Source organism: Oncorhynchus mykiss, chromosome 5, assembly GCF_057628025.1.
Source record: "Oncorhynchus mykiss isolate SJ-2025 chromosome 5, ASM5762802v1, whole genome shotgun sequence".
Taxonomy (NCBI): Eukaryota; Metazoa; Chordata; class Actinopteri; order Salmoniformes; family Salmonidae; genus Oncorhynchus; species Oncorhynchus mykiss.
In genome coordinates, this window is record NC_143026.1 from 97,428,587 (window position 1) to 97,452,403 (window position 23,817).

General features: G+C 43.0%; 1 protein-coding gene across 2 annotated transcripts in view; it reads right to left on the reverse strand.

Annotated features, from left to right (window-relative positions):
• The window catches only part of gtpbp6 (GTP binding protein 6), a 55,751-nt gene that overhangs the window by 31,035 nt on the left and 899 nt on the right, over positions 1 to 23,817 (reverse strand). The window contains exons 2-6 of one of the 2 annotated variants that reach the window (XM_036978958.2): positions 23,267 to 23,404; positions 23,025 to 23,095; positions 22,765 to 22,895; positions 15,955 to 16,025; positions 13,645 to 13,803 (exon numbers count right to left, since the gene is read on the reverse strand). In XM_036978958.2, the coding sequence (XP_036834853.2) occupies positions 13,645 to 13,803; positions 15,955 to 16,025; positions 22,765 to 22,895; positions 23,025 to 23,095; positions 23,267 to 23,404 (570 nt within the window). The remainder of the gene's footprint in view (positions 1 to 13,644; positions 13,804 to 15,954; positions 16,026 to 22,764; positions 22,896 to 23,024; positions 23,096 to 23,266; positions 23,405 to 23,817) is intronic. The other variant, XM_090236539.1, reaches the window with a different exon arrangement.

A 23,817-nucleotide genomic window follows, 5' to 3' on the forward strand; every position in this document is an offset into this window, starting at 1 on the left:
TAGAGTAGTGGTCTGAGGGAACACACTTAATGTATTGTAGAGTAGTGGTCTGAGGGAGCACACTTAATGTATTGTAGAGTAGTGGTAGTAGAGTAGTGGTCTGAGGGAACACACTTAATGTGTTGTAGAGTAGTGGTCTGAGGGAACACTTAATGTATTGTAGAGTAGTGGTAGTAGAGTAGTGGTCTGAGGGAACACACTTAATGTATTGTAGAGTAGTGGTCTGAGGGAACACACTTAATGTATTGTAGAGTAGTGGTCTGAGGGAACACTTAATGTATTGTAGAGTAGTGGTAGTAGAGTAGTGGTCTGAGGGAACACACTTAATGTATTGTAGAGTAGTGGTCTGAGGGAACACACTTAATGTATTGTAGAGTAGTGGTCTGAGGGAACACACTTAATGTATTGTAGAGTAGTGGTCTGAGGTAACACACTTAATGTATTGTAGAGTAGTGGTCTGAGGGAACACACTTAATGTATTGTAGAGTAGTGGTCTGAGGGAACACACTTAATGTATTGTAGAGTAGTGGTCTGAGGGAACACACTTAATGTATTGTAGAGTAGTGGTCTGAGGGAACACTTAATGTATTGTAGAGTAGTGGTAGTAGAGTAGTGGTCTGAGGGAACACACTTAATGTATTGTAGAGTAGTGGTCTGAGGGAACACACTTAATGTATTGTAGAGTAGTGGTCTGAGGGAACACACTTAATGTATTGTAGAGTAGTGGTCTGAGGTAACACACTTAATGTATTGTAGATATGTGGTAGTAGAGTAGTGGTCTGAGGGAACACACTTAATGTATTGTAGAGTAGTGGTCTGAGGTAACACACTTAATGTATTGTAGATATGTGGTAGTAGAGTAGTGGCCTGAGGGAACACACTTAATGTATTGTAGAGTAGTGGTCTGAGGGAACACACTTAGTGTATTGTAGAGTAGTGGTCTGAGGGAACACACTTAATGTATTGTAGAGTAGTGGCCTGAGGTAACACACTTAATGTATTGTAGAGTAGTGGCCTGAGGGAACACACTTAATGTATTGTAGAGTAGTGGCCTGAGGTAACACACTTAATGTATTGTAGAGTAGTGGTCTGAGGGAACACACTTAATGTATTGTAGAGTAGTGGTCTGAGGTAACACACTTAATGTATTGTAGATATGTGGTAGTAGAGTAGTGGCCTGAGGGAACACACTTAATGTATTGTAGAGTAGTGGTCTGAGGGAACACACTTAGTGTATTGTAGAGTAGTGGTCTGAGGGAACACACTTAATGTATTGTAGAGTAGTGGCCTGAGGTAACACACTTAATGTATTGTAGAGTAGTGGCCTGAGGGAACACACTTAATGTATTGTAGAGTAGTGGTCTGAGGGAACACACTTAATGTATTGTAGAGTAGTGGTCTGAGGGAACACACTTAATGTATTGTAGATATGTGGTAGTAGAGTAGTGGTCTGAGGTAACACACTTAATGTATTGTAGATATGTGGTAGTAGAGTAGTGGCCTGAGGTAACACACTTAATGTATTGTAGATATGTGGTAGTAGAGTAGTGGCCTGAGGTAACACACTTAATGTATTGTAGATATGTGGTAGTAGAGTAGTGGTCTGAGGTAACACACTTAATGTATTGTAGATATGTGGTAGTAGAGTAGTGGCCTGAGGGAACACACTTAATGTATTGTAGATATGTGGTAGTAGAGTAGTGGCCTGAGGTAACACACTTAATGTATTGTAGATATGTGGTAGTAGAGTAGTGGCCTGAGGGAACACACTTAATGTATTGTAGATATGTGGTAGTAGAGTAGTGGTCTGAGGTAACACACTTAATGTATTGTAGAGTAGTGGTAGTAGAGTAGTGGTCTGAGGTAACACACTTAATGTATTGTAGATATGTGGTAGTAGAGTAGTGGCCTGAGGTAACACACTTAATGTATTGTAGATATGTGGTAGTAGAGTAGTGGCCTGAGGGAACACACTTAATGTATTGTAGATATGTGGTAGTAGAGTAGTGGTCTGAGGGAACACACTTAATGTATTGTAGAGTAGTGGCCTGAGGGAACACTTAATGTATTGTAGAGTAGTGGTAGTAGAGTAGTGGTCTGAGGGAACACACTTAATGTATTGTAGAGTAGTGGTCTGAGGGAACACACTTAATGTATTGTAGAGTAGTGGTCTGAGGGAACACACTTAATGTATTGTAGAGTAGTGGTCTGAGGGAACACTTAATGTATTGTAGAGTAGTGGTCTGAGGGAACACACTTAATGTATTGTAGAGTAGTGGTCTGAGGGAACACACTTAATGTGTTGTAGAGTAGTGGTCTGAGGGAACACACTTAATGTATTGTAGATATGTGGTAGTAGAGTAGTGGTCTGAGGGAGCACACTTAATGTATTGTAGAGTAGTGGTCTGAGGGAACACACTTAATGTATTGTAGATATGTGGTAGTAGAGTAGTGGTCTGAGGGAGCACACTTAATGTATTGTAGAGTAGTGGTCTGAGGGAACACACTTAATGTATTGTAGAGTAGTGGTAGTAGAGTAGTGGTCTGAGGGAACACACTTAATGTATTGTAGAGTAGTGGTCTGAGGGAACACACTTAATGTATTGTAGAGTAGTGGTCTGAGGGAACACACTTAATGTGTTGTAGAGTAGTGGTCTGAGGGAACACACTTAATGTATTGTAGATATGTGGTAGTAGAGTAGTGGTCTGAGGGAGCACACTTAATGTATTGTAGAGTAGTGGTCTGAGGGAACACACTTAATGTATTGTAGATATGTGGTAGTAGAGTAGTGGTCTGAGGGAGCACACTTAATGTATTGTAGAGTAGTGGTCTGAGGGAACACACTTAATGTATTGTAGAGTAGTGGTCTGAGGTAACACACTTAATGTATTGTAGATATGTGGTAGTAGAGTAGTGGTCTGAGGGAACACACTTAGTGTATTGTAGAGTAGTGGCCTGAGGGAACACACTTAGTGTATTGTAGAGTAGTGGTCTGAGGGAACACACTTAGTGTATTGTAGAGTAGTGGTCTGAGGGAACACACTTAATGTATAGTAGAGTAGTGGCCTGAGGTAACACACTTAATGTATTGTAGAGTAGTGGTCTGAGGGAACACACTTAATGTATTGTAGAGTAGTGGCCTGAGGGAACACACTTAATGTATTGTAGAGTAGTGGCCTGAGGTAACACACTTAATGTATTGTAGAGTAGTGGTCTGAGGGAACACACTTAATGTATTGTAGAGTAGTGGTCTGAGGGAACACACTTAATGTATTGTAGATATGTGGTAGTAGAGTAGTGGTCTGAGGTAACACACTTAATGTATTGTAGAGTAGTGGTAGTAGAGTAGTGGTCTGAGGTAACACACTTAATGTATTGTAGATATGTGGTAGTAGAGTAGTGGCCTGAGGTAACACACTTAATGTATTGTAGATATGTGGTAGTAGAGTAGTGGCCTGAGGGAACACACTTAATGTATTGTAGAGTAGTGGTAGTAGAGTAGTGGCCTGAGGGAACACACTTAATGTATTGTAGAGTAGTGGTAGTAGAGTAGTGGTAGTAGAGTAGTGGTCTGAGGGAACACACTTAATGTATTGTAGAGTAGTGGTAGTAGAGTAGTGGTCTGAGGTAACACACTTAATGTATTGTAGATATGTGGTAGTAGAGTAGTGGCCTGAGGGAACACACTTAATGTATTGTAGAGTAGTGGCCTGAGGGAACACACTTAATGTATTGTAGAGTAGTGGTCTGAGGGAACACACTTAATGTATTGTAGATATGTGGTAGTAGAGTAGTGGCCTGAGGGAACACACTTAATGTATTGTAGAGTAGTGGTCTGAGGTAACACACTTAATGTATTGTAGATATGTGGTAGTAGAGTAGTGGCCTGAGGGAACACACTTAATGTATTGTAGAGTAGTGGTAGTAGAGTAGTGGTCTGAGGTAACACACTTAATGTATTGTAGATATGTGGTAGTAGAGTAGTGGTCTGAGGTAACACACTTAATGTATTGTAGATATGTGGTAGTAGAGTAGTGGCCTGAGGGAACACACTTAATGTATTGTAGAGTAGTGGTAGTAGAGTAGTGGTCTGAGGTAACACACTTAATGTATTGCAGAGTAGTGGTCTGAGGGAACACACTTAATGTATTGTAGAGTAGTGGTCTGAGGGAACACACTTAATGTATTGTAGAGTAGTGGTCTGAGGTAACACACTTAATGTATTGTAGAGTAGTGGCCTGAGGGAACACACTTAATGTATTGTAGAGTAGTGGTCTGAGGGAACACACTTAATGTATTGTAGAGTAGTGGTCTGAGGGAACACACTTAATGTATTGTAGAGTAGTGGTCTGAGGGAACACACTTAATGTATTGTAGAGTAGTGGTCTGAGGGAACACGCTTAATGTATTGTAGAGTAGTGGTCTGAGGGAACACTTAATGTATTGTAGAGTAGTGGTCTGAGGGAACACACTTAATGTATTGTAGAGTAGTGGTCTGAGGGAACACTTAAGGTATTGTAGAGTAGTGGTAGTAGAGTAGTGGTCTGAGGGAACACTTAATGTATTGTAGAGTAGTGGTCTGAGGGAACACACTTAATGTATTGTAGAGTAGTGGTCTGAGGGAACACTTAATGTATTGTAGAGTAGTGGTCTGAGGGAACACACTTAATGTATTGTAGAGTAGTGGTCTGAGGGAACACTTAATGTATTGTAGAGTAGTGGTCTGAGGGAACACTTAATGTATTGTAGAGTAGTGGTCTGAGGGAACACACTTAATGTATTGTAGAGTAGTGGTCTGAGGGAACACACTTAATGTATTGTAGAGTAGTGGTCTGAGGTAACACACTTAATGTATTGTAGAGTAGTGGTCTGAGGGAACACACTTAATGTATTGTAGAGTAGTGGTAGTAGAGTAGTGGTCTGAGGGAACACTTAATGTATTGTAGAGTAGTGGTCTGAGGGAACACTTAATGTATTGTAGAGTAGTGGTCTGAGGGAACACACTTAATGTATTGTAGAGTAGTGGTCTGAGGTAACACACTTAATGTATTGTAGAGTAGTGGTCTGAGGGAACACTTAATGTATTGTAGAGTAGTGGTCTGAGGGAACACACTTAATGTATTGTAGAGTAGTGGTCTGAGGGAACACACTTAATGTATTGTAGAGTAGTGGTCTGAGGTAACACACTTAATGTATTGTAGAGTAGTGGTCTGAGGGAACACACTTAATGTATTGTAGAGTAGTGGTAGTAGAGTAGTGGTCTGAGGGAACACTTAATGTATTGTAGAGTAGTGGTCTGAGGGAACACACTTAATGTATTGTAGAGTAGTGGTAGTAGAGTAGTGGTCTGAGGGAACACTTAATGTATTGTAGAGTAGTGGTCTGAGGGAACACACTTAATGTATTGTAGAGTAGTGGTAGTAGAGTAGTGGTCTGAGGGAACACTTAATGTATTGTAGAGTAGTGGTCTGAGGGAACACACTTAATGTATTGTAGATATGTGGTAGTAGAGTAGTGGTCTGAGGGAACACACTTAATGTATTGTAGAGTAGTGGTCTGAGGTAACACACTTAATGTATTGTAGAGTAGTGGTCTGAGGGAACACACTTAATGTATTGTAGATATGTGGTAGTAGAGTAGTGGCCTGAGGGAACACACTTAATGTATTGTAGAGTAGTGGTAGTAGAGTAGTGGTCTGAGGGAACACACTTAATGTATTGTAGAGTAGTGGTCTGAGGTAACACACTTAGTGTATTGTAGAGTAGTGGCCTGAGGGAACACACTTAATGTATTGTAGAGTAGTGGTCTGAGGGAACACACTTAATGTATTGTAGAGTAGTGGTCTGAGGGAACACTTAATGTATTGTAGAGTAGTGGCCTGAGGGAACACACTTAATGTATTGTAGAGTAGTGGTAGTAGAGTAGTGGTCTGAGGTAACACACTTAATGTGTTGTAGATATGTGGTAGTAGAGTAGTGGTCTGAGGGAACACTTAATGTATTGTAGAGTAGTGGTCTGAGGGAACACTTAATGTATTGTAGAGTAGTGGCCTGAGGTAACACACTTAATGTATTGTAGAGTAGTGGTCTGAGGGAACACACTTAATGTATTGTAGAGTAGTGGTAGTAGAGTAGTGGCCTGAGGGAACACTTAATGTGTTGTAGAGTAGTGGCCTGAGGTAACACACTTAATGTATTGTAGAGTAGTGGTAGTAGAGTAGTGGCCTGAGGGAACACACTTAATGTATTGTAGAGTAGTGGTCTGAGGTAACACACTTAATGTATTGTAGAGTAGTGGTCTGAGGGAACACTTAATGTATTGTAGAGTAGTGGTCTGAGGTAACACACTTAATGTATTGTAGAGTAGTGGTAGTAGAGTAGTGGCCTGAGGTAACACACTTAATGTATTGTAGAGTAGTGGTCTGAGGGAACACTTAATGTATTGTAGAGTAGTGGCCTGAGGGAACACACTTAGTGTATTGTAGAGTAGTGGCCTGAGGGAACACACTTAATGTATTGTAGATATGTGGTAGTAGAGTAGTGGTCTGAGGTAACACTTAATGTATTGTAGAGTAGTGGTCTGAGGGAACACACTTAATGTATTGTAGAGTAGTGGTAGTAGAGTAGTGGTCTGAGGGAACACTTAATGTGTTGTAGATATGTGGTAGTAGAGTAGTGGTCTGAGGGAACACTTAATGTATTGTAGAGTAGTGGTCTGAGGGAACACACTTAATGTATTGTAGAGTAGTGGTAGTAGAGTAGTGGTCTGAGGGAACACACTTAATGTATTGTAGAGTAGTGGTCTGAGGGAACACACTTAATGTATTGTAGAGTAGTGGTAGTAGAGTAGTGGCCTGAGGGAACACACTTAATGTATTGTAGAGTAGTGGTCTAAGGGAACACACTTAATGTATTGTAGAGTAGTGGTCTGAGGGAACACACTTAATGTATTGTAGAGTAGTGGTCTGAGGGAACACACTTAATGTATTGTAGAGTAGTGGTCTGAGGGAACACACTTAATGTATTGTAGAGTAGTGGTCTGAGGGAACACACTTAATGTATTGTAGATATGTGGTAGTAGAGTAGTGGTCTGAGGGAGCACACTTAATGTATTGTAGAGTAGTGGTCTGAGGGAACACACTTAATGTATTGTAGATATGTGGTAGTAGGGTAGTGGTCTGAGGGAGCACACTTAATGTATTGTAGAGTAGTGGTCTGAGGGAACACACTTAATGTATTGTAGAGTAGTGGTCTAAGGGAACACACTTAATGTGTTGTAGATATGTGGTAGTAGAGTAGTGGTCTGAGGGAACACACTTAATGTATTGTAGAGTAGTGGTCTGAGGGAACACGCTTAATGTATTGTAGAGTAGTGGTCTGAGGTAACACACTTAATGTATTGTAGAGTAGTGGTCTGAGGGAACAAACTTAATGTGTTGTAGAGTAGTGGTAGTAGAGTAGTGGTCTGAGGGAACACACTTAATGTATTGTAGAGTAGTGGTCTGAGGGAACACGCTTAATGTATTGTAGAGTAGTGGTCTGAGGTAACACACTTAATGTATTGTAGAGTAGTGGTCTGAGGTAACACACTTAATGTATTGTAGAGTAGTGGTCTGAGGGAACAAACTTAATGTATAGTAGAGTAGTGGTCTGAGGGAACACACTTAATGTATTGTAGAGTAGTGGTCTGAGGGAACACACTTAATGTGTTGTAGAGTAGTGGCCTGAGGGAACACACTTAATGTATTGTAGAGTAGTGGTCTGAGGGAACACACTTAATGTATTGTAGAGTAGTGGTAGTAGAGTAGTGGCCTGAGGGAACACACTTAATGTATTGTAGAGTAGTGGTCTGAGGTAACACACTTAATGTATTGTAGAGTAGTGGTAGTAGAGTAGTGGCCTGAGGGAACACACTTAATGTATTGTAGAGTAGTGGTCTGAGGGAACACACTTAATGTGTTGTAGAGTAGTGGCCTGAGGGAACACACTTAATGTATTGTAGAGTAGTGGTCTGAGGGAGCACACTTAATGTATTGTAGAGTAGTGGTCTGAGGGAGCACACTTAAGGTATTGTAGATATGTGGTAGTAGAGTAGTGGTCTGAGGGAACACACTTAATGTGTTGTAGAGTAGTGGTCTGAGGGAACACACTTAATGTATTGTAGAGTAGTGGTCTGAGGGAGCACACTTAATGTATTGTAGAGTAGTGGTCTGAGGGAGCACACTTAAGGTATTGTAGATATGTGGTAGTAGAGTAGTGGTCTGAGGGAACACACTTAATGTGTTGTAGAGTAGTGGTCTGAGGGAACACACTTAATGTATTGTAGAGTAGTGGTCTGAGGGAGCACACTTAATGTATTGTAGAGTAGTGGTAGTAGAGTAGTGGCCTGAGGGAACACACTTAATGTATTGTAGAGTAGTGGTCTGAGGGAACACACTTAATGTATTGTAGAGTAGTGGTCTGAGGGAACACACTTAATGTGTTGTAGAGTAGTGGTCTGAGGGAACACACTTAATGTATTGTAGAGTAGTGGTCTGAGGGAGCACACTTAATGTATTGTAGAGTAGTGGTCTGAGGGAACACACTTAATGTATTGTAGAGTAGTGGTAGTAGAGTAGTGGCCTGAGGGAACACACTTAATGTATTGTAGAGTAGTGGTCTGAGGGAACACACTTAATGTATTGTAGAGTAGTGGTCTAAGGGAACACACTTAATGTATTGTAGAGTAGTGGTAGTAGAGTAGTGGCCTGAGGGAACACACTTAATGTATTGTAGAGTAGTGGTCTGAGGGAACACACTTAATGTATTGTAGAGTAGTGGTCTGAGGGAACACACTTAATGTATTGTAGAGTAGTGGTAGTAGAGTAGTGGTCTGAGGGAACACACTTAATGTATTGTAGAGTAGTGGTCTGAGGTAACACACTTAATGTATTGTAGAGTAGTGGTCTGAGGGAACACACTTAATGTATTGTAGAGTAGTGGTCTGAGGGAACACACTTAATGTATTGTAGATATGTGGTAGTAGAGTAGTGGTCTGAGGGAACACACTTAATGTATTGTAGAGTAGTGGCCTGAGGGAACACACTTAATGTATTGTAGAGTAGTGGCCTGAGGTAACACACTTAATGTATTGTAGAGTAGTGGTCTAAGGGAACACACTTAATGTATTGTAGAGTAGTGGTCTGAGGGAACACACTTAATGTATTGTAGAGTAGTGGCCTGAGGGAACACACTTAATGTATTGTAGATATGTGGTAGTAGAGTAGTGGTCTGAGGGAACACACTTAATGTATTGTAGAGTAGTGGTAGTAGAGTAGTGGTCTGAGGTAACACACTTAATGTATTGTAGAGTAGTGGTCTGAGGGAACACACTTAATGTATTGTAGAGTAGTGGCCTGAGGGAACACACTTAATGTATTGTAGATATGTGGTAGTAGAGTAGTGGTCTGAGGGAACACACTTAATGTATTGTAGAGTAGTGGTAGTAGAGTAGTGGTCTAAGGGAACACACTTAATGTATTGTAGAGTAGTGGTAGTAGAGTAGTGGTCTGAGGGAACACACTTAATGTATTGTAGAGTAGTGGTAGTAGAGTAGTGGTCTAAGGGAACACACTTAATGTATTGTAGAGTAGTGGTCTGAGGGAACACACTTAATGTATTGTAGAGTAGTGGTCTGAGGGAACACACTTAATGTATTGTAGAGTAGTGGTCTGAGGGAGCACACTTAATGTATTGTAGAGTAGTGGTCTGAGGGAACACACTTAATGTATTGTAGATATGTGGTAGTAGAGTAGTGGTCTGAGGTAACACTTAATGTATTGTAGAGTAGTGGCCTGAGGGAACACACTTAATGTATTGTAGAGTAGTGGTCTGAGGGAACACTTAATGTATTGTAGAGTAGTGGTCTGAGGGAACACACTTAATGTATTGTAGATATGTGGTAGTAGAGTAGTGGTCTGAGGTAACACTTAATGTATTGTAGAGTAGTGGCCTGAGGGAACACACTTAATGTATTGTAGAGTAGTGGTCTGAGGGAACACACTTAATGTATTGTAGAGTAGTGGTCTGAGGGAACACTTAATGTATTGTAGAGTAGTGGCCTGAGGGAACACACTTAATGTATTGTAGATATGTGGTAGTAGAGTAGTGGTCTGAGGTAACACACTTAATGTATTGTAGAGTAGTGGCCTGAGGGAACACACTTAATGTATTGTAGATATGTGGTAGTAGAGTAGTGGTCTGAGGTAACACACTTAATGTATTGTAGAGTAGTGGCCTGAGGGAACACACTTAATGTATTGTAGATATGTGGTAGTAGAGTAGTGGTCTGAGGGAACACACTTAATGTATTGTAGAGTAGTGGTAGTAGAGTAGTGGTCTGAGGGAACACACTTAATGTATTGTAGAGTAGTGGTCTGAGGGAACACACTTAATGTATTGTAGAGTAGTGGTAGTAGAGTAGTGGTAGTAGAGTAGTGGTCTGAGGGAACACACTTAATGTATTGTAGATATGTGGTAGTAGAGTAGTGGCCTGAGGGAACACACTTAATGTATTGTAGAGTAGTGGCCTGAGGGAACACACTTAATGTATTGTAGAGTAGTGGTCTGAGGGAACACACTTAATGTATTGTAGAGTAGTGGTCTGAGGGAACACACTTAATGTATTGTAGAGTAGTGGCCTGAGGGAACACACTTAATGTATTGTAGAGTAGTGGTCTGAGGGAACACACTTAATGTATTGTAGAGTAGTGGTCTGAGGGAACACACTTAATGTATTGTAGAGTAGTGGTAGTAGAGTAGTGGTCTGAGGGAACACACTTAATGTATTGTAGAGTAGTGGTAGTAGAGTAGTGGTCTGAGGGAACACACTTAATGTATTGTAGAGTAGTGGTCTGAGGGAACACACTTAATGTATTGTAGAGTAGTGGTCTGAGGGAACACTTAATGTATTGTAGATATGTGGTAGTAGAGTAGTGGTCTGAGGGAACACACTTAATGTATTGTAGATATGTGGTAGTAGAGTAGTGGTCTGAGGGAACACACTTAATGTATTGTAGAGTAGTGGTAGTAGAGTAGTGGTCTGAGGGAACACACTTAATGTATTGTAGAGTAGTGGTCTGAGGGAACACTTAATGTATTGTAGAGTAGTGGTCTGAGGGAACACACTTAATGTATTGTAGAGTAGTGGTCTGAGGGAACACTTAATGTATTGTAGAGTAGTGGTCTGAGGGAACACACTTAATGTATTGTAGAGTAGTGGTCTAAGGGAACACACTTAATGTATTGTAGAGTAGTGGTCTGAGGGAACACACTTAATGTGTTGTAGAGTAGTGGTCTGAGGGAACACACTTAATGTATTGTAGAGTAGTGGTCTGAGGGAACAAACTTAATGTGTTGTAGATATGTGGTAGTAGAGTAGTGGTCTGAGGTAACACACTTAATGTATTGTAGAGTAGTGGTCTGAGGGAACACACTTAATGTATTGTAGAGTAGTGGTCTGAGGGAACACACTTAATGTATTGTAGAGTAGTGGTCTGAGGGAACACACTTAATGTATTGTAGAGTAGTGGTCTGAGGGAACACACTTAATGTATTGTAGATATGTGGTAGTAGAGTAGTGGCCTGAGGGAACACACTTAATGTATTGTAGAGTAGTGGTAGTAGAGTAGTGGTCTGAGGGAACACACTTAATGTATTGTAGATATGTGGTAGTAGAGTAGTGGCCTGAGGGAACACACTTAATGTATTGTAGAGTAGTGGTAGTAGAGTAGTGGTCTGAGGTAACACACTTAGTGTATTGTAGAGTAGTGGTCTGAGGGAACACACTTAATGTATTGTAGAGTAGTGGTAGTAGAGTAGTGGTCTGAGGGAACACACTTAATGTATTGTAGATATGTGGTAGTAGAGTAGTGGCCTGAGGGAACACACTTAATGTATTGTAGAGTAGTGGTAGTAGAGTAGTGGTCTGAGGTAACACACTTAATGTATTGTAGAGTAGTGGTCTGAGGGAACACACTTAATGTATTGTAGAGTAGTGGTCTGAGGTAACACACTTAGTGTATTGTAGAGTAGTGGTCTGAGGGAACACACTTAATGTATTGTAGAGTAGTGGTAGTAGAGTAGTGGTCTGAGGGAACACACTTAATGTATTGTAGAGTAGTGGCCTGAGGGAACACACTTAATGTATTGTGAAATCTGTTGTGAAATGTATTATAATGTTTTTAAAATTGTTTATAACTTCCTTAATGTTGCTGGACCCCAGGAAGAGTAGCTGCTGCCTTGGCAGGAACTAATGGGGATCCATAATAAACCCCAGGAAGAGTAGCTGCTGCCTTGGCAGGAACTAATGGGGATCCATAATAAACCCCAAGAAGAGTAGCTGCTGCCTTGGCAGGAACTAATGGGGATCCATAATAAACCCCAGGAAGAGTAGCTGTTGCCTTGGCAGGAACTAATGGGGATCCATAATAAACCCCAGGAAGAGTAGCTGCTGCCTTGGCAGGAACTAATGGGGATCCATAATAAACCCCAGGAAGAGTAGCTGCTGCCTTGGCAGGAACTAACGGGGATCCATAATAAACCCCAGGAAGAGTAGCTGCTGCCTTGGCAGGAACTAATGGGGATCCATAATAAACCCCAGGAAGAGTAGCTGCTGCCTTGGCAGGAACTAATGGGGATCCATAATAAACCCCAGGAAGAGCTGCTGCCTTGACAGGAACTAATGGGGATCCATAATAAACCCCAGGAAGAGTAGCTGCTGCCTTGGCAGGAACTAATGGGGATCTATAATTAACCCCAGGAAGAGTAGCTGCTGCCTTGGCAGGAACTAATGGGGATCTATAATTAACCCAGGAAGAGTAGCTGCTGCCTTGACAGGAACTAATGGGGATCCATAATAAACCCCAGGAAGAGTAGCTGCTGCCTTGGCAGGAACTAATGGGGATCCATAATAAACCCCAGGAAGAGTAGCTGCTGCCTTGACAGGAACTAATGGGGATCCATAATAAACACCAGGAAGAGTAGCTGCTGCCTTGGCAGGAACTAATGGGGATCCATAATAAATGTTTGATACCATTCCATTGATTCCGCTCCAGCCATTACCACAAGCCAGTTCTCCCTAATGAAGGTGCCACCAACCTCCTGTGCCCACAATCCCCTGTCTCTCACCACAGTTGGTATAGCCCATAACCCCGTCTCTCACCACAGTTGGTATAGCCCATAACCCCGTCTCTCACCACAGTTGGTGTAGCCCATAGCCCCGTCTCTCACCACAGTTGGTATAGCCCATAACCCCGTCTCTCACCACAGTTGGTGTAGCCCATAGCCCCGTCTCTCACCACAGTTGGTATAGCCCATAAGCCCATCTCTCACCACATTTGGTATAGCCCATAACCCCGTCTCTCACCACAGTTGGTATAGCCTATAACCCCGTCTCTCACCACAGTTGGTATAGCCCATAACCCCGTCTCTCACCACAGTTGGTATAGCCCATAACCCCGTCTCTCACCACAGTTGGTATAGCCCATAACCCCGTCTCTCATCACAGTTGGTATAGCCTATAACCCCGTCTCTCACCACAGTTGTTAATGCCCATAACCCCTGTCTATCACCCCAGTTGGTATAGTTCATAACCCTGCCTCTCACCACAGTTGGTATAGCCCATAACAGAGATGATGGGGAAGTCTCTGTTTTTGCGTTGGGAGCGGAGCAGGTGTCTCTTCCTCCTCAGATGTTGCAGAGCAGAGCAGATCTTCAGCTCTCTCTCCTGCAAAACTCTCTGCTGTACCTCCATCAGCGTCTCACCTAGAGACAGGGAGGGGTTAGTCACCTAGAGACAGGGAGGGAGGGGTTAGTAACCTAGAGACAGGGAGGGAGGGGTCAGTCACGTAGAGACAGGGAGGGAGGGGTTAGTCACCTAGAGACAGAGAGGGACGGGTTAGTCACCTAGAGACAGGGAGGGAGGGGTTAGTAACCTAGAGACAGGGAGGGAGGGGTTAGTCACCTAGAGACAGGGAGGGAGGGGTTAGTCACCTAGAGACATGGAGGGAGGGGTTAGTCACCTAAAGACAGGGAGGAAGGGGTTAGTCACCTAGAGACAGGGAGGGAGGGGTTACTCACCTAGAGACAGGGAGGGAGGGGTTAGTCACCTAGAGACATGGGGGGAGGGGTTAGTCACCTAAAGACAGGGAGGGAGGGGTTAGTCACCTAGAGACAGGGAGGGAGGGGTTAGTCACCTAGAGACAGGGAGGGGGGGGTTAGTCGCCTAGAGACAGGGAGGGATTAGTCACCTAGAGACAGGGAGGGGAGGGGTTAGTCACCTAGAGACAGGGATGGGGATGGGGGGGGGGTTAGTCACCGAGAGACAGGGAGGGAGGGGTTAGTCACCTAGAGACAGGGAGGGAGAGGTTAGTCACCTAGAGACAGGGAGGGAGAGGTTAGTCACCTAGAGACAGGGAGGGAGGGCTTAGTCACCTAGAGACAGAGAGGGAGGGGTTAGTCACCTAGAGACAGGGAGGGAGGGGTTAGTCACCTAGAGACAGGGAGGGAGGGGTTAGTCACCTAGAGACAGGGAGGGGTTAGTCACCTAGAGACAGGGAGGGAGGGGTTAGTCACCTAGAGACAGGGAGGGGTTAGTCACCTAGAGACAGGGAGGGAGGGGTTAGTTGCCTAGAGACAGGGAGGGAGGGGTTAGTTACCTAGAGACAGGGAGGGAGGGGTTAGTTACCTAGAGACAGGGAGGGAGGGGTTAGTCGCCTAGACAACGGGGAAGGAGGGGTTAGTCACCTAAAGACAGGGAGGGAGGGGTTAGTCGGCCTAATGACAGGGAGGGAGGGGTTAGTCGCCTAATGACAGGGAGGGAGGGGTTAGTCGCCTAATGACAGGGAAGGAGGGGTTAGTCACCTAATGACAGGGAGGGAGGGGTTAGTTACCTAGAGACAGGGAGGGAGGGGTTAGTCGCCTCGACAACAGGGAGGGAGGGGTTAGTCACCTAATGACAGGGAGGGAGGGGTTAGTCGCCTAGACAACAGGGAGGGAGGGGTTAGTCACCTAATGACAGGGAGGGAGGGGTTAGTCGCCTAGACAACAGGGAGTGAGGGGTTAGTCAGCTAATGACAGGGAGGGAGGGGTTAGTCGCCTAGACAACAGGGAGGGAGGGGTTAGTCACCTAATGACAGGGAGGGAGGGGTTAGTCACCTAATGACAGGGAGGAGGGGTTAGTCGCCTAGACAACAGGGAGGGAGGGGTTAGTCACCTAATGACAGGGAGGGAGGGGTTAGTTACCTAGAGACAGGGAGGGAGGGGTTAGTCGCCTCGACAACAGGGAGGGAGGGGTTAGTCACCTAATGACAGGGAGGGAGGGGTTAGTCGCCTAGACAACAGGGAGGGAGGGGTTAGTCACCTAATGACAGGGAGGGAGGGGTTAGTCGCCTAGACAACAGGGAGTGAGGGGTTAGTCAGCTAATGACAGGGAGGGAGGGGTTAGTCGCCTAGACAACAGGGAGGGAGGGGTTAGTCACCTAATGACAGGGAGGGAGGGGTTAGTCACCTAATGACAGGGAGGAGGGGTTAGTCGCCTAGACAACAGGGAGGGAGGGGTTAGTCACCTAATGACAGGGAGGGAGGGGTTAGTCGCCTAGACAACAGGGAGGGAGGGGTTAGTCACCTAATGACAGGGAGGGAGGGGTTAGTCGCCTAGACAACAGGGAGGGAGGGGTTAGTTACCTAGAGACAGGGAGGGAGGGGTTAGTCGCCTAGACAACAGGGAAGGAGGGGTTAGTCACCTAATGACAGGGAGGGAGGGGTTAGTCGCCTCGACAACAGGGAGGGAGGGGTTAGTCACCTAGACAAAGGAATTTAACTGGTGTTCTTATACAGACTAACTTACAGTACAGTAAGTGAGGAAGCAGAGACATCAACAGGTTCCCAGGAGCAGCCATATTCCTGTAGGCTTACCTGAACCCATAATGTATCTGGAGCCCCCACCCTGCTGGTCCAAGTTGGCCACTTCATTTCTCAAACGGGATCTGTCAGAAGAACACATTGTGTACATGTTGGAAAACACCATGTTCAATAGTATTTCAGTGTTCAAAACAGTTAAGAATCTGTTTCAATGGAGGTGCATTAAAATTACACTAGTGGGTGCTGTGGATCACATACTGGAAAAATCTACTTTACCACATATTATCCATTATATTTACCAGATACTCTAACAGCCGCTTTAACAATGAAAAGAAATGTCTTGGAAGGCAGTCGGGAGGGAGGAGGCTCAGATCAGGAAAAACCATGCTATGTGTGTGAACAACAGGCACAACGGTTTTCACTAGTTACCACAGCTACAAAGTCCAAATTCACATTAATAAACATTTGATTTTTGGTCTTAATTTAAGGTTAGGGTTGAGGTTAGGGTTGAGGTTAGGGGTGAGGTTAGGGTTGAGGTTAGGGTTGAGGTTAGGGGTGAGGTTAGGGTTGAGGTTAGGCATAAGGTTAGGTAAGGGGAAAATAAGCTGTTTACCCACAAGGAGTACAGAGTGGACAGGCACATAGACAATTAGCCCACTCATTTTATGACCCTCTAGTTAAAACCAAGATACCATTTTTACCAATAGGTGAGGTGGTCCCCTGTAACTGGGATGCTCCTTATCGACACATTCATAGTATCCTTTACATAGAACGGGATGCTCCTTATTGACACATTCATAGTATCCTTTACATAGATGGGATGCTCCTTATTGACACATTCATAGTATCCTTTACATAGATGGGATGCTCCTTATTGACACATTCATAGTATCCTTTATATAGATGGGATGCTACTTATTAACACATTCATAGTATCCTTTACATAGATGGGATGCTCCTTATTGACATAGTCATAGTATCCTTTACATAGATGGGATGCTCCTTATCGACACATTCATAGTATCCTTTACATAGATGGGATGCTCCTTATTGACACATTCATAGTATCCTTTACATAGATGGGATGCTCCTTATCGACACATTCATAGTATCCTTTACATAGATGGGATGCTCCTTATTGACACATTCATAGTATCCTTTACATAGATGGGATGCTCCTTATTGACACATTCATAGTATCCTTTACATAGATGGGATGCTCCTTATTAACACATTCATAGTATCCTTTACATAGACGGGATGCTCCTTATTAACACATTCATAGTATCCTTTGCATAGATGAGATGCTCCTTATTGACACATTCATAGTATCCTTTACATAGATGGGATGCTCCTTGTTAACACATTCATAGTATCCTTTATATAGACGGGATGCTTGGTATTGACACATTCATAGTATCCTTTATATAGATGGGATGCTCCTTATTAACACATTCATAGTATCCTTTATATAGATGAGATGCTCCTTATTGACACATTCATAGTATCCTTTATATAGATGAGATGCTCCTTATTGACACATTCATAGTATCCTTTACATAGATGGGATGCTCCTTGTTAACACATTCATAGTATCCTTTATATAGACGGGATGCTTGGTATTGACACATTCATAGTATCCTTTATATAGATGGGATGCTCCTTATTAACACATTCATAGTATCCTTTATATAGATGGGATGCTCCTTATTAACACATTCATAGTATCCTTTATATAGATGAGATGCTCCTTATTGACACATTCATAGTATCCTTTACATAGATGGGATGCTCCTTGTTAACACATTCATAGTATCCTTTATATAGACGGGATGCTTGGTATTGACACATTCATAGTATCCTTTACATAGACGGGATGCTCCTTATTAACACATTGATAGTATCCTTTACATAGATGGGATGCTCCTTATTAACACATTGATAGTATCCTTTATATAGATGGGATGCTCCTTATTAACACATTCATAGTATCCTTTACATAGATGGGATGCTCCTTATTAACACATTCATAGTATACTTTACATAGATGGGATGCTTCTTATTGACACATTCATAGTATCCTTTACATAGATGGGATGCTCCTTATTAACACATTCTTAGTATCCTTTACATAGACGGGATGCTCCTTATTAACACATTCATAGTATCCTTTACAAAGATGGGATGCTCCTTATTAACACATTCATAGTATCCTTTACATATATGGGATGCTTCGTATTGACACATTCATAGTATAATTTACATAGATGGGATGCTTCGTATTGACACATTCATGGTATCGTTTACATAGATGGGATGCTTCGTATTGACACATTCATAGTATCCTTTACATAGATGGGATGCTTCTGAAATAAGGGGTTGAGAAAGGAGTCAATATACTCTGCCACATTACATGTATTTTAAACAATGGGACAGTCAGGGGGTATCTGGAAGGGAACCGTCCATAAACCTGGGTCCTTATGTCTTTTAAACAATGGGACAGTCAGGGGGTATCTGGAAGGGAACCGTCCATAAACCTGGGTCCTTATGTCTTTTAAACAATGGGACAGTCAGGGGGTATCTGGAAGGGAACCGTCCATAAACCTGGGTCCTTATGTCTTTTAAACAATGGGACAGTCAGGGGGTATCTGGAAGGGAACCGTCCATTAACCTGGGTCCTTATGTCTTTTAAACAATGGGACAGTCAGGGGGTATCTGGAAGGGAACCGTCCATAAACCTGGGTCCTTATGTCTTTTAAACAATGGGACAGTCAGGGGGTATCTGGAAGGGAACCGTCCATAAACCTGGGTCCTTATGTCTTTCAAACAATGGGTAGAACTTTCTCGCTGTAGACCATACGTTTGTTTAGATTAAATATATTTATCTTTTATAATTTCTCTAATCTTCCTCTGAGTTTCAAGCTGTAAGGAATGTGGTAGTAATACACTGCTCAAAAAAATAAAGGGAACACTAAAATACCACATCCTAGATCTGAATGAATGAAATATTCTTATTAAATACTTTTTTCTTTACATAGTTGAATGTGCTGACATCAAAATCACGCAAAACTGATCAATGGAAATCAAATGTATCAACCCATGGAGGTCTGGTTTGGAGTCACACTCAAAATTAAAGTGGAAAACCACACTACAGGCTGATCCAACTTTGATGTAATGTCCTTAAAACAAGTCAAAATGAGGCTCAGTAGTGTGTGTGGCCTCCACGTGCCTGTATGACCTCCCTACAACGCCTGGGCATGCTCCTGATGAGGTGGCGGATGGTCTCCTGAGGGATCTCCTCCCAGACCTGGACTAAAGCATCCGCCAACTCCTGCACAGTCTGTGGTGCAACGTGGCGTTGGTGGATGGAGCGAGACATGATATCCCAGATGTGCTCAATTGGATTCAGGTCTGGGGAACGGGCGGGCCAGTCCATAGCATCAATGCCTTCCTCTTGCAGAAACTGCTGACACACTCCAGCCACATGAGGTCTAGCATTGTCTTGCATTAGGAGGAACCTGGGGCCAACCACACCAGTATATGGTCTCACAAGGGGTCTGAGGATCTCATCTCGGTACCTAATGGCAGTCAGGCTACCTCTGGCAAGAAAATGGAGGGCTGTGCGGCCCCCCAAAGAAATGCCAACCCACACCATGACTGACCCACCGCCAACAGGTCATGCTGGAGGATGTTGCAGGCAGCAGAACGTTCTCCACGGCGTCTCCAGACTCTGTCACGTGCTCAGTGTGAACCTGCTTTCATCTGTGAAGAGCACAGGGTGCCAGTGGCAAATTTTCCATTCTTGGTGTTCTCTGGCAAATGCCAAACGTCCTGCACGGTGTTGGGCTGTAAGCACAACCCCCACCTGTGGACGCCGGGCCCTCATACCACGCTCATGGAGTCTGTTTCTGACCGTTTGAGCAGACACATGCACATTTGTGGCCTGCTGGAGGTCATTTTGCAGGGTTTCTGGCCTTTGTGCTCCTCCTTACACAAAGGCGGAGGCAGCGGTCCTCCTGCTGGGTTGTTGCCCTCCTACGGCCTCCTCCACGTCTCCTGATGTACTGGCCTGTCTCCTGGTAGCGCCTCCATGCTCTGGACACTACGCTGACAGACATAGCAAACCTTCTTGCCACAGCTCGCATTGATGTGCCATCCTGGATGAGCTGCACTACCTGAGCCACTTGTGTGGGTTGTAGACTCCGTCTCATGCTACCACTAGAGTGAAAGCACCGCCAGCATTCAAAAGTGACCAAAACATCTGCCAGGAAGTATAGGAACTGAGAAGTGGTCTGTGGTCACCACCTGCAAAACCACTCCTTTACTGGGGGTGTCTTGCTAATTGCCTATAATTTCTACCTGTTGTCTATTCAATTTGCACATCAGCATGTGAAATTTATTGTCAATCAGTTTTGCTTCCTAAGTGGAAAGTTTGATTTCACAGAAGCGTGATTGACTTGGAGTTACATTATGTTGTTTCAGTGTTCCCTTTATTTTTTTGAGCAGTGTATATAGTGCTGAACATTGTTCAATTGTCTGTTTGCCTCTATTAAATATTGTGTTTTATCCAAAATAAATATTTTTGAATCCTTATCCGCTGGTTTAATCACTTATGTCCTGATTTTTCCTTAAATTCTTGAACGCTATCCGTTCTTTCTCAGTCGGATTGTCCTTATCCACTTTTCTATGAGATCCGAGAACAGGCTTCTATGGCCTGCCTAAAGAGCCTTTGTATTGGCTGTGAGATAGTCCAAATCGGGTTCCCATTTTGATCTTTCTATAAATGGTATTGAATCTGTAGTATAATGATCCAACATTTTCATACGTCTGTGATATGAATGTCCCTTCTCAGAGCCTCCCTGTCCGTCGCTGAAGGTATAGGAATACAAGTGAGTCCCCTCTCAAGCAAACCCCTATCTGACTCTCGTAATGTAAATGTCAGAGACTAATTCAGAATATTAGACTGGGTGGGGGCAGGTTCTCCCAACCTCTAGTTTAACTGTTTAAGCCATGACTCTGATCATCTGATCTGCAGTATTCGCAGTCCAATGGACCAGATCACGAGATTCCACCCTGAAATTACGCTCAGTGTCATGACGCTGGCCTGGGGGTAGGTTTATGACTGTCATAAATACCTCTCCCCCCTTTTTCATCTCTCTACCCTACTGATGTGACTATTGAAAATCCCTTGGTTAACATAGAGATTCTGGGAACATCAGAAGCTGGGGAGAAATTAGACATATTTTGGTAATCCAACCAGTTGAACGTATGCGTTGGTACTTAATGAGTATGATGTCAGTTCGGTTGTCATCTGAGACATTCTCATCAATGATAGGATGACATAAACGGTACAGTGGAAAGTCTACACATTATAGTTATCAGATTCAGATTCTAGTTATCAGCCGCTATAAACGTGGGCTAGGAGAGGACAGACAGAGTATCCCGTCGACGACACTACAACGTATCCTGTTCCCGTTCAGAGACACTCTTCAAAGGACTCTGTTGGGCAACACGGCCTTCCATCTACCACCAACCTATTTAAGCGCAGCTCAGAGTAAATATATTTTCCTTTCCCAAACGGGCGGTAATTTAGAATGCACAAGATTCTGTATTTACCATAGAGTAGTTGCCTACGGCCCGATAGAGACATCGCTTCTCCCTTTGTTCTTCAGTCTTCCCGCTCTTTCACTCAAACCCAACCCACTTTCTTTGCGTAGTCATATCTGTTCCGTCCGCTAGGGACGTTTTCCTTTATGACATAATTTGTAATCAAGTTATGATTCATTCTGTGTATATGTAATTATGTGTGATTAGTTAGGTATTTAGTAAATAAATAATTAAACCCAATTTTGTATTGCTGATTCAACTTGTTAGCCAGGGTTCGTGAAGATAACCAAGAATTTACAACTTTCAGATGAGACTGAAATAAGGTGACGATTAATATTGACTGCTATTGATGTACAATATTACTAGGTCTTTAAGAGTTTTTTCGGAAGATAGGTCTGTAATTTTTTATCATAGGTACACTTCAACTGTGAGAGACGGAATCTAAAACAAAAATCCAGAAAATCACATTGTATGATTTTTAAGTAATTAATTTGGATATAATTTAAAAACACATGACAATGATTTTAAGATACAAAGTGTATTATAAATTAAATGAAACTGTTTCACAAAAATGTGCATATGAAAACCATAACTGGCACGCAGATCGGTAGAAATGGTCAGATATATTGTCATTCCACATGAGAAAGGTTGCCAACTCCTCGTGTAGACTATTTGCGTCAACTTCAGGAGAGTAATGGCAGAATCGGAGAGGCAGCAGGAGCAGGAGGAGAATAGTTGGGTCAGGTTAAGGTTTTATTCTTCTGGGTATCTCGAACTCTTGCGCCATCGAGGCATCAAACAGTAATCTTAAAGCATCAGACAAACTCAAAGCACATCGTTGATCATATTAAAACAAATTGGCTGTGTCTATATATGGTAAATTACATGTTTAAAAATATTGAGCAATCGATTGGTCGAAAGAATAGACGACTTTCGGTCAACCAAGATTTTTTTTTTCTTCTTTCGGGGACAGCCCTACCAGGATGTTTTGTGTCCTACTTATATCAGTACACTCATAACAACCTAATCATTCCGAGAGTTCTATTCGATCAAATAAGCCACTCGTAGCAAATTCGCCATTCATTGACCTCCATACAAAATCTCCTTGATTGGTGTGCGAAAACACCACCTGCTGGATAAGACAGATTTTGGGCTCAGTAATCCCTCTCGCTTCGCCTCTACCTTTCTGACTTTATACATTGTATTACATTAGTATGAATACTTGGGTGATATATAGGTAAAATACTAGGACGCTACCTGAGCAGTGGAATCTCAGCCAAGGAGACCTGTAGCTTGGCCTCCTTGGTTCTGGCATTACAGCGGAAGATATGGAGAACCACAGAGTATCTGTCAAACACCTTCACCCCCCACGCCTCCTCAAACTCTTTCTGAAAGGAAAACATACTATCAGAGTCAAGTCTATGCAGCCATATGCCATATTGTGACAGGTCTATGGGACAATAAAGACTCAATCTACACTGTAGTGCATGGGTAAAGCTCTCGTCTCCCACTCTCACCTCTGAGGCAGGGGACAGACGCTCCACGTTGACAAACACAGCAGTTACTCCCGGAGTTCTTCTGATTCTCTCTGAGAAAAAAAAAATCACATTAGGATTCTGGACTCAATACAGTAATGCTAAATAGTGACTCACATTACATATCACCAAACATTGCCTGTCAAATCGTGTCAGGGAGAGAGAACAGACTTCATGAAACAGGGTTAGGGCGAGGGTAAGTTATGGGGTTAAAACAGGCAGACCTGTGAGCGTCTGGAAGTTGCCTTTGCCAAAGATCATCTTTTTCTCTGGTGTCTTGGTGGAGAGGATGATCTTGTCGATGACACTCCAGTTGTGTAGAGTGTTGACCAAACCCACTGCCTCCGCCATCATCAGATTGGCTGTGAAAGAGACACATGACAGAACTGCTTCGTCCCAAATGGCCTCCTACAATGTTCTATTTTTGACTAAGGTCCATAGGAGGACCCCGGGAAACAGGGTGTCATTTGGAACTCATTATGACATGGGTGGGTATAATTTGTGGGACATTCCAACAGGAATCTGTTCCAAAAACGTTGTAAATAACAAGGTTGTTAACAAACAACGTGTACAAAGTTGTATAGCGGCAGAATAAGATACCGGGTAGGGAGTGGGCTACGTTTATTCCAGAAAATGTCTGTCCTCACTCTGGTAGCCGATGGACAAACATTAATTAAGAACAAGCTACGTGGTGAGTTGATGCCTATTCGTCAACTAGTTGAATTGATCATGCCACTCTGTATGCGTTGTTTGTTGGCAACCTTGTACTTTACGA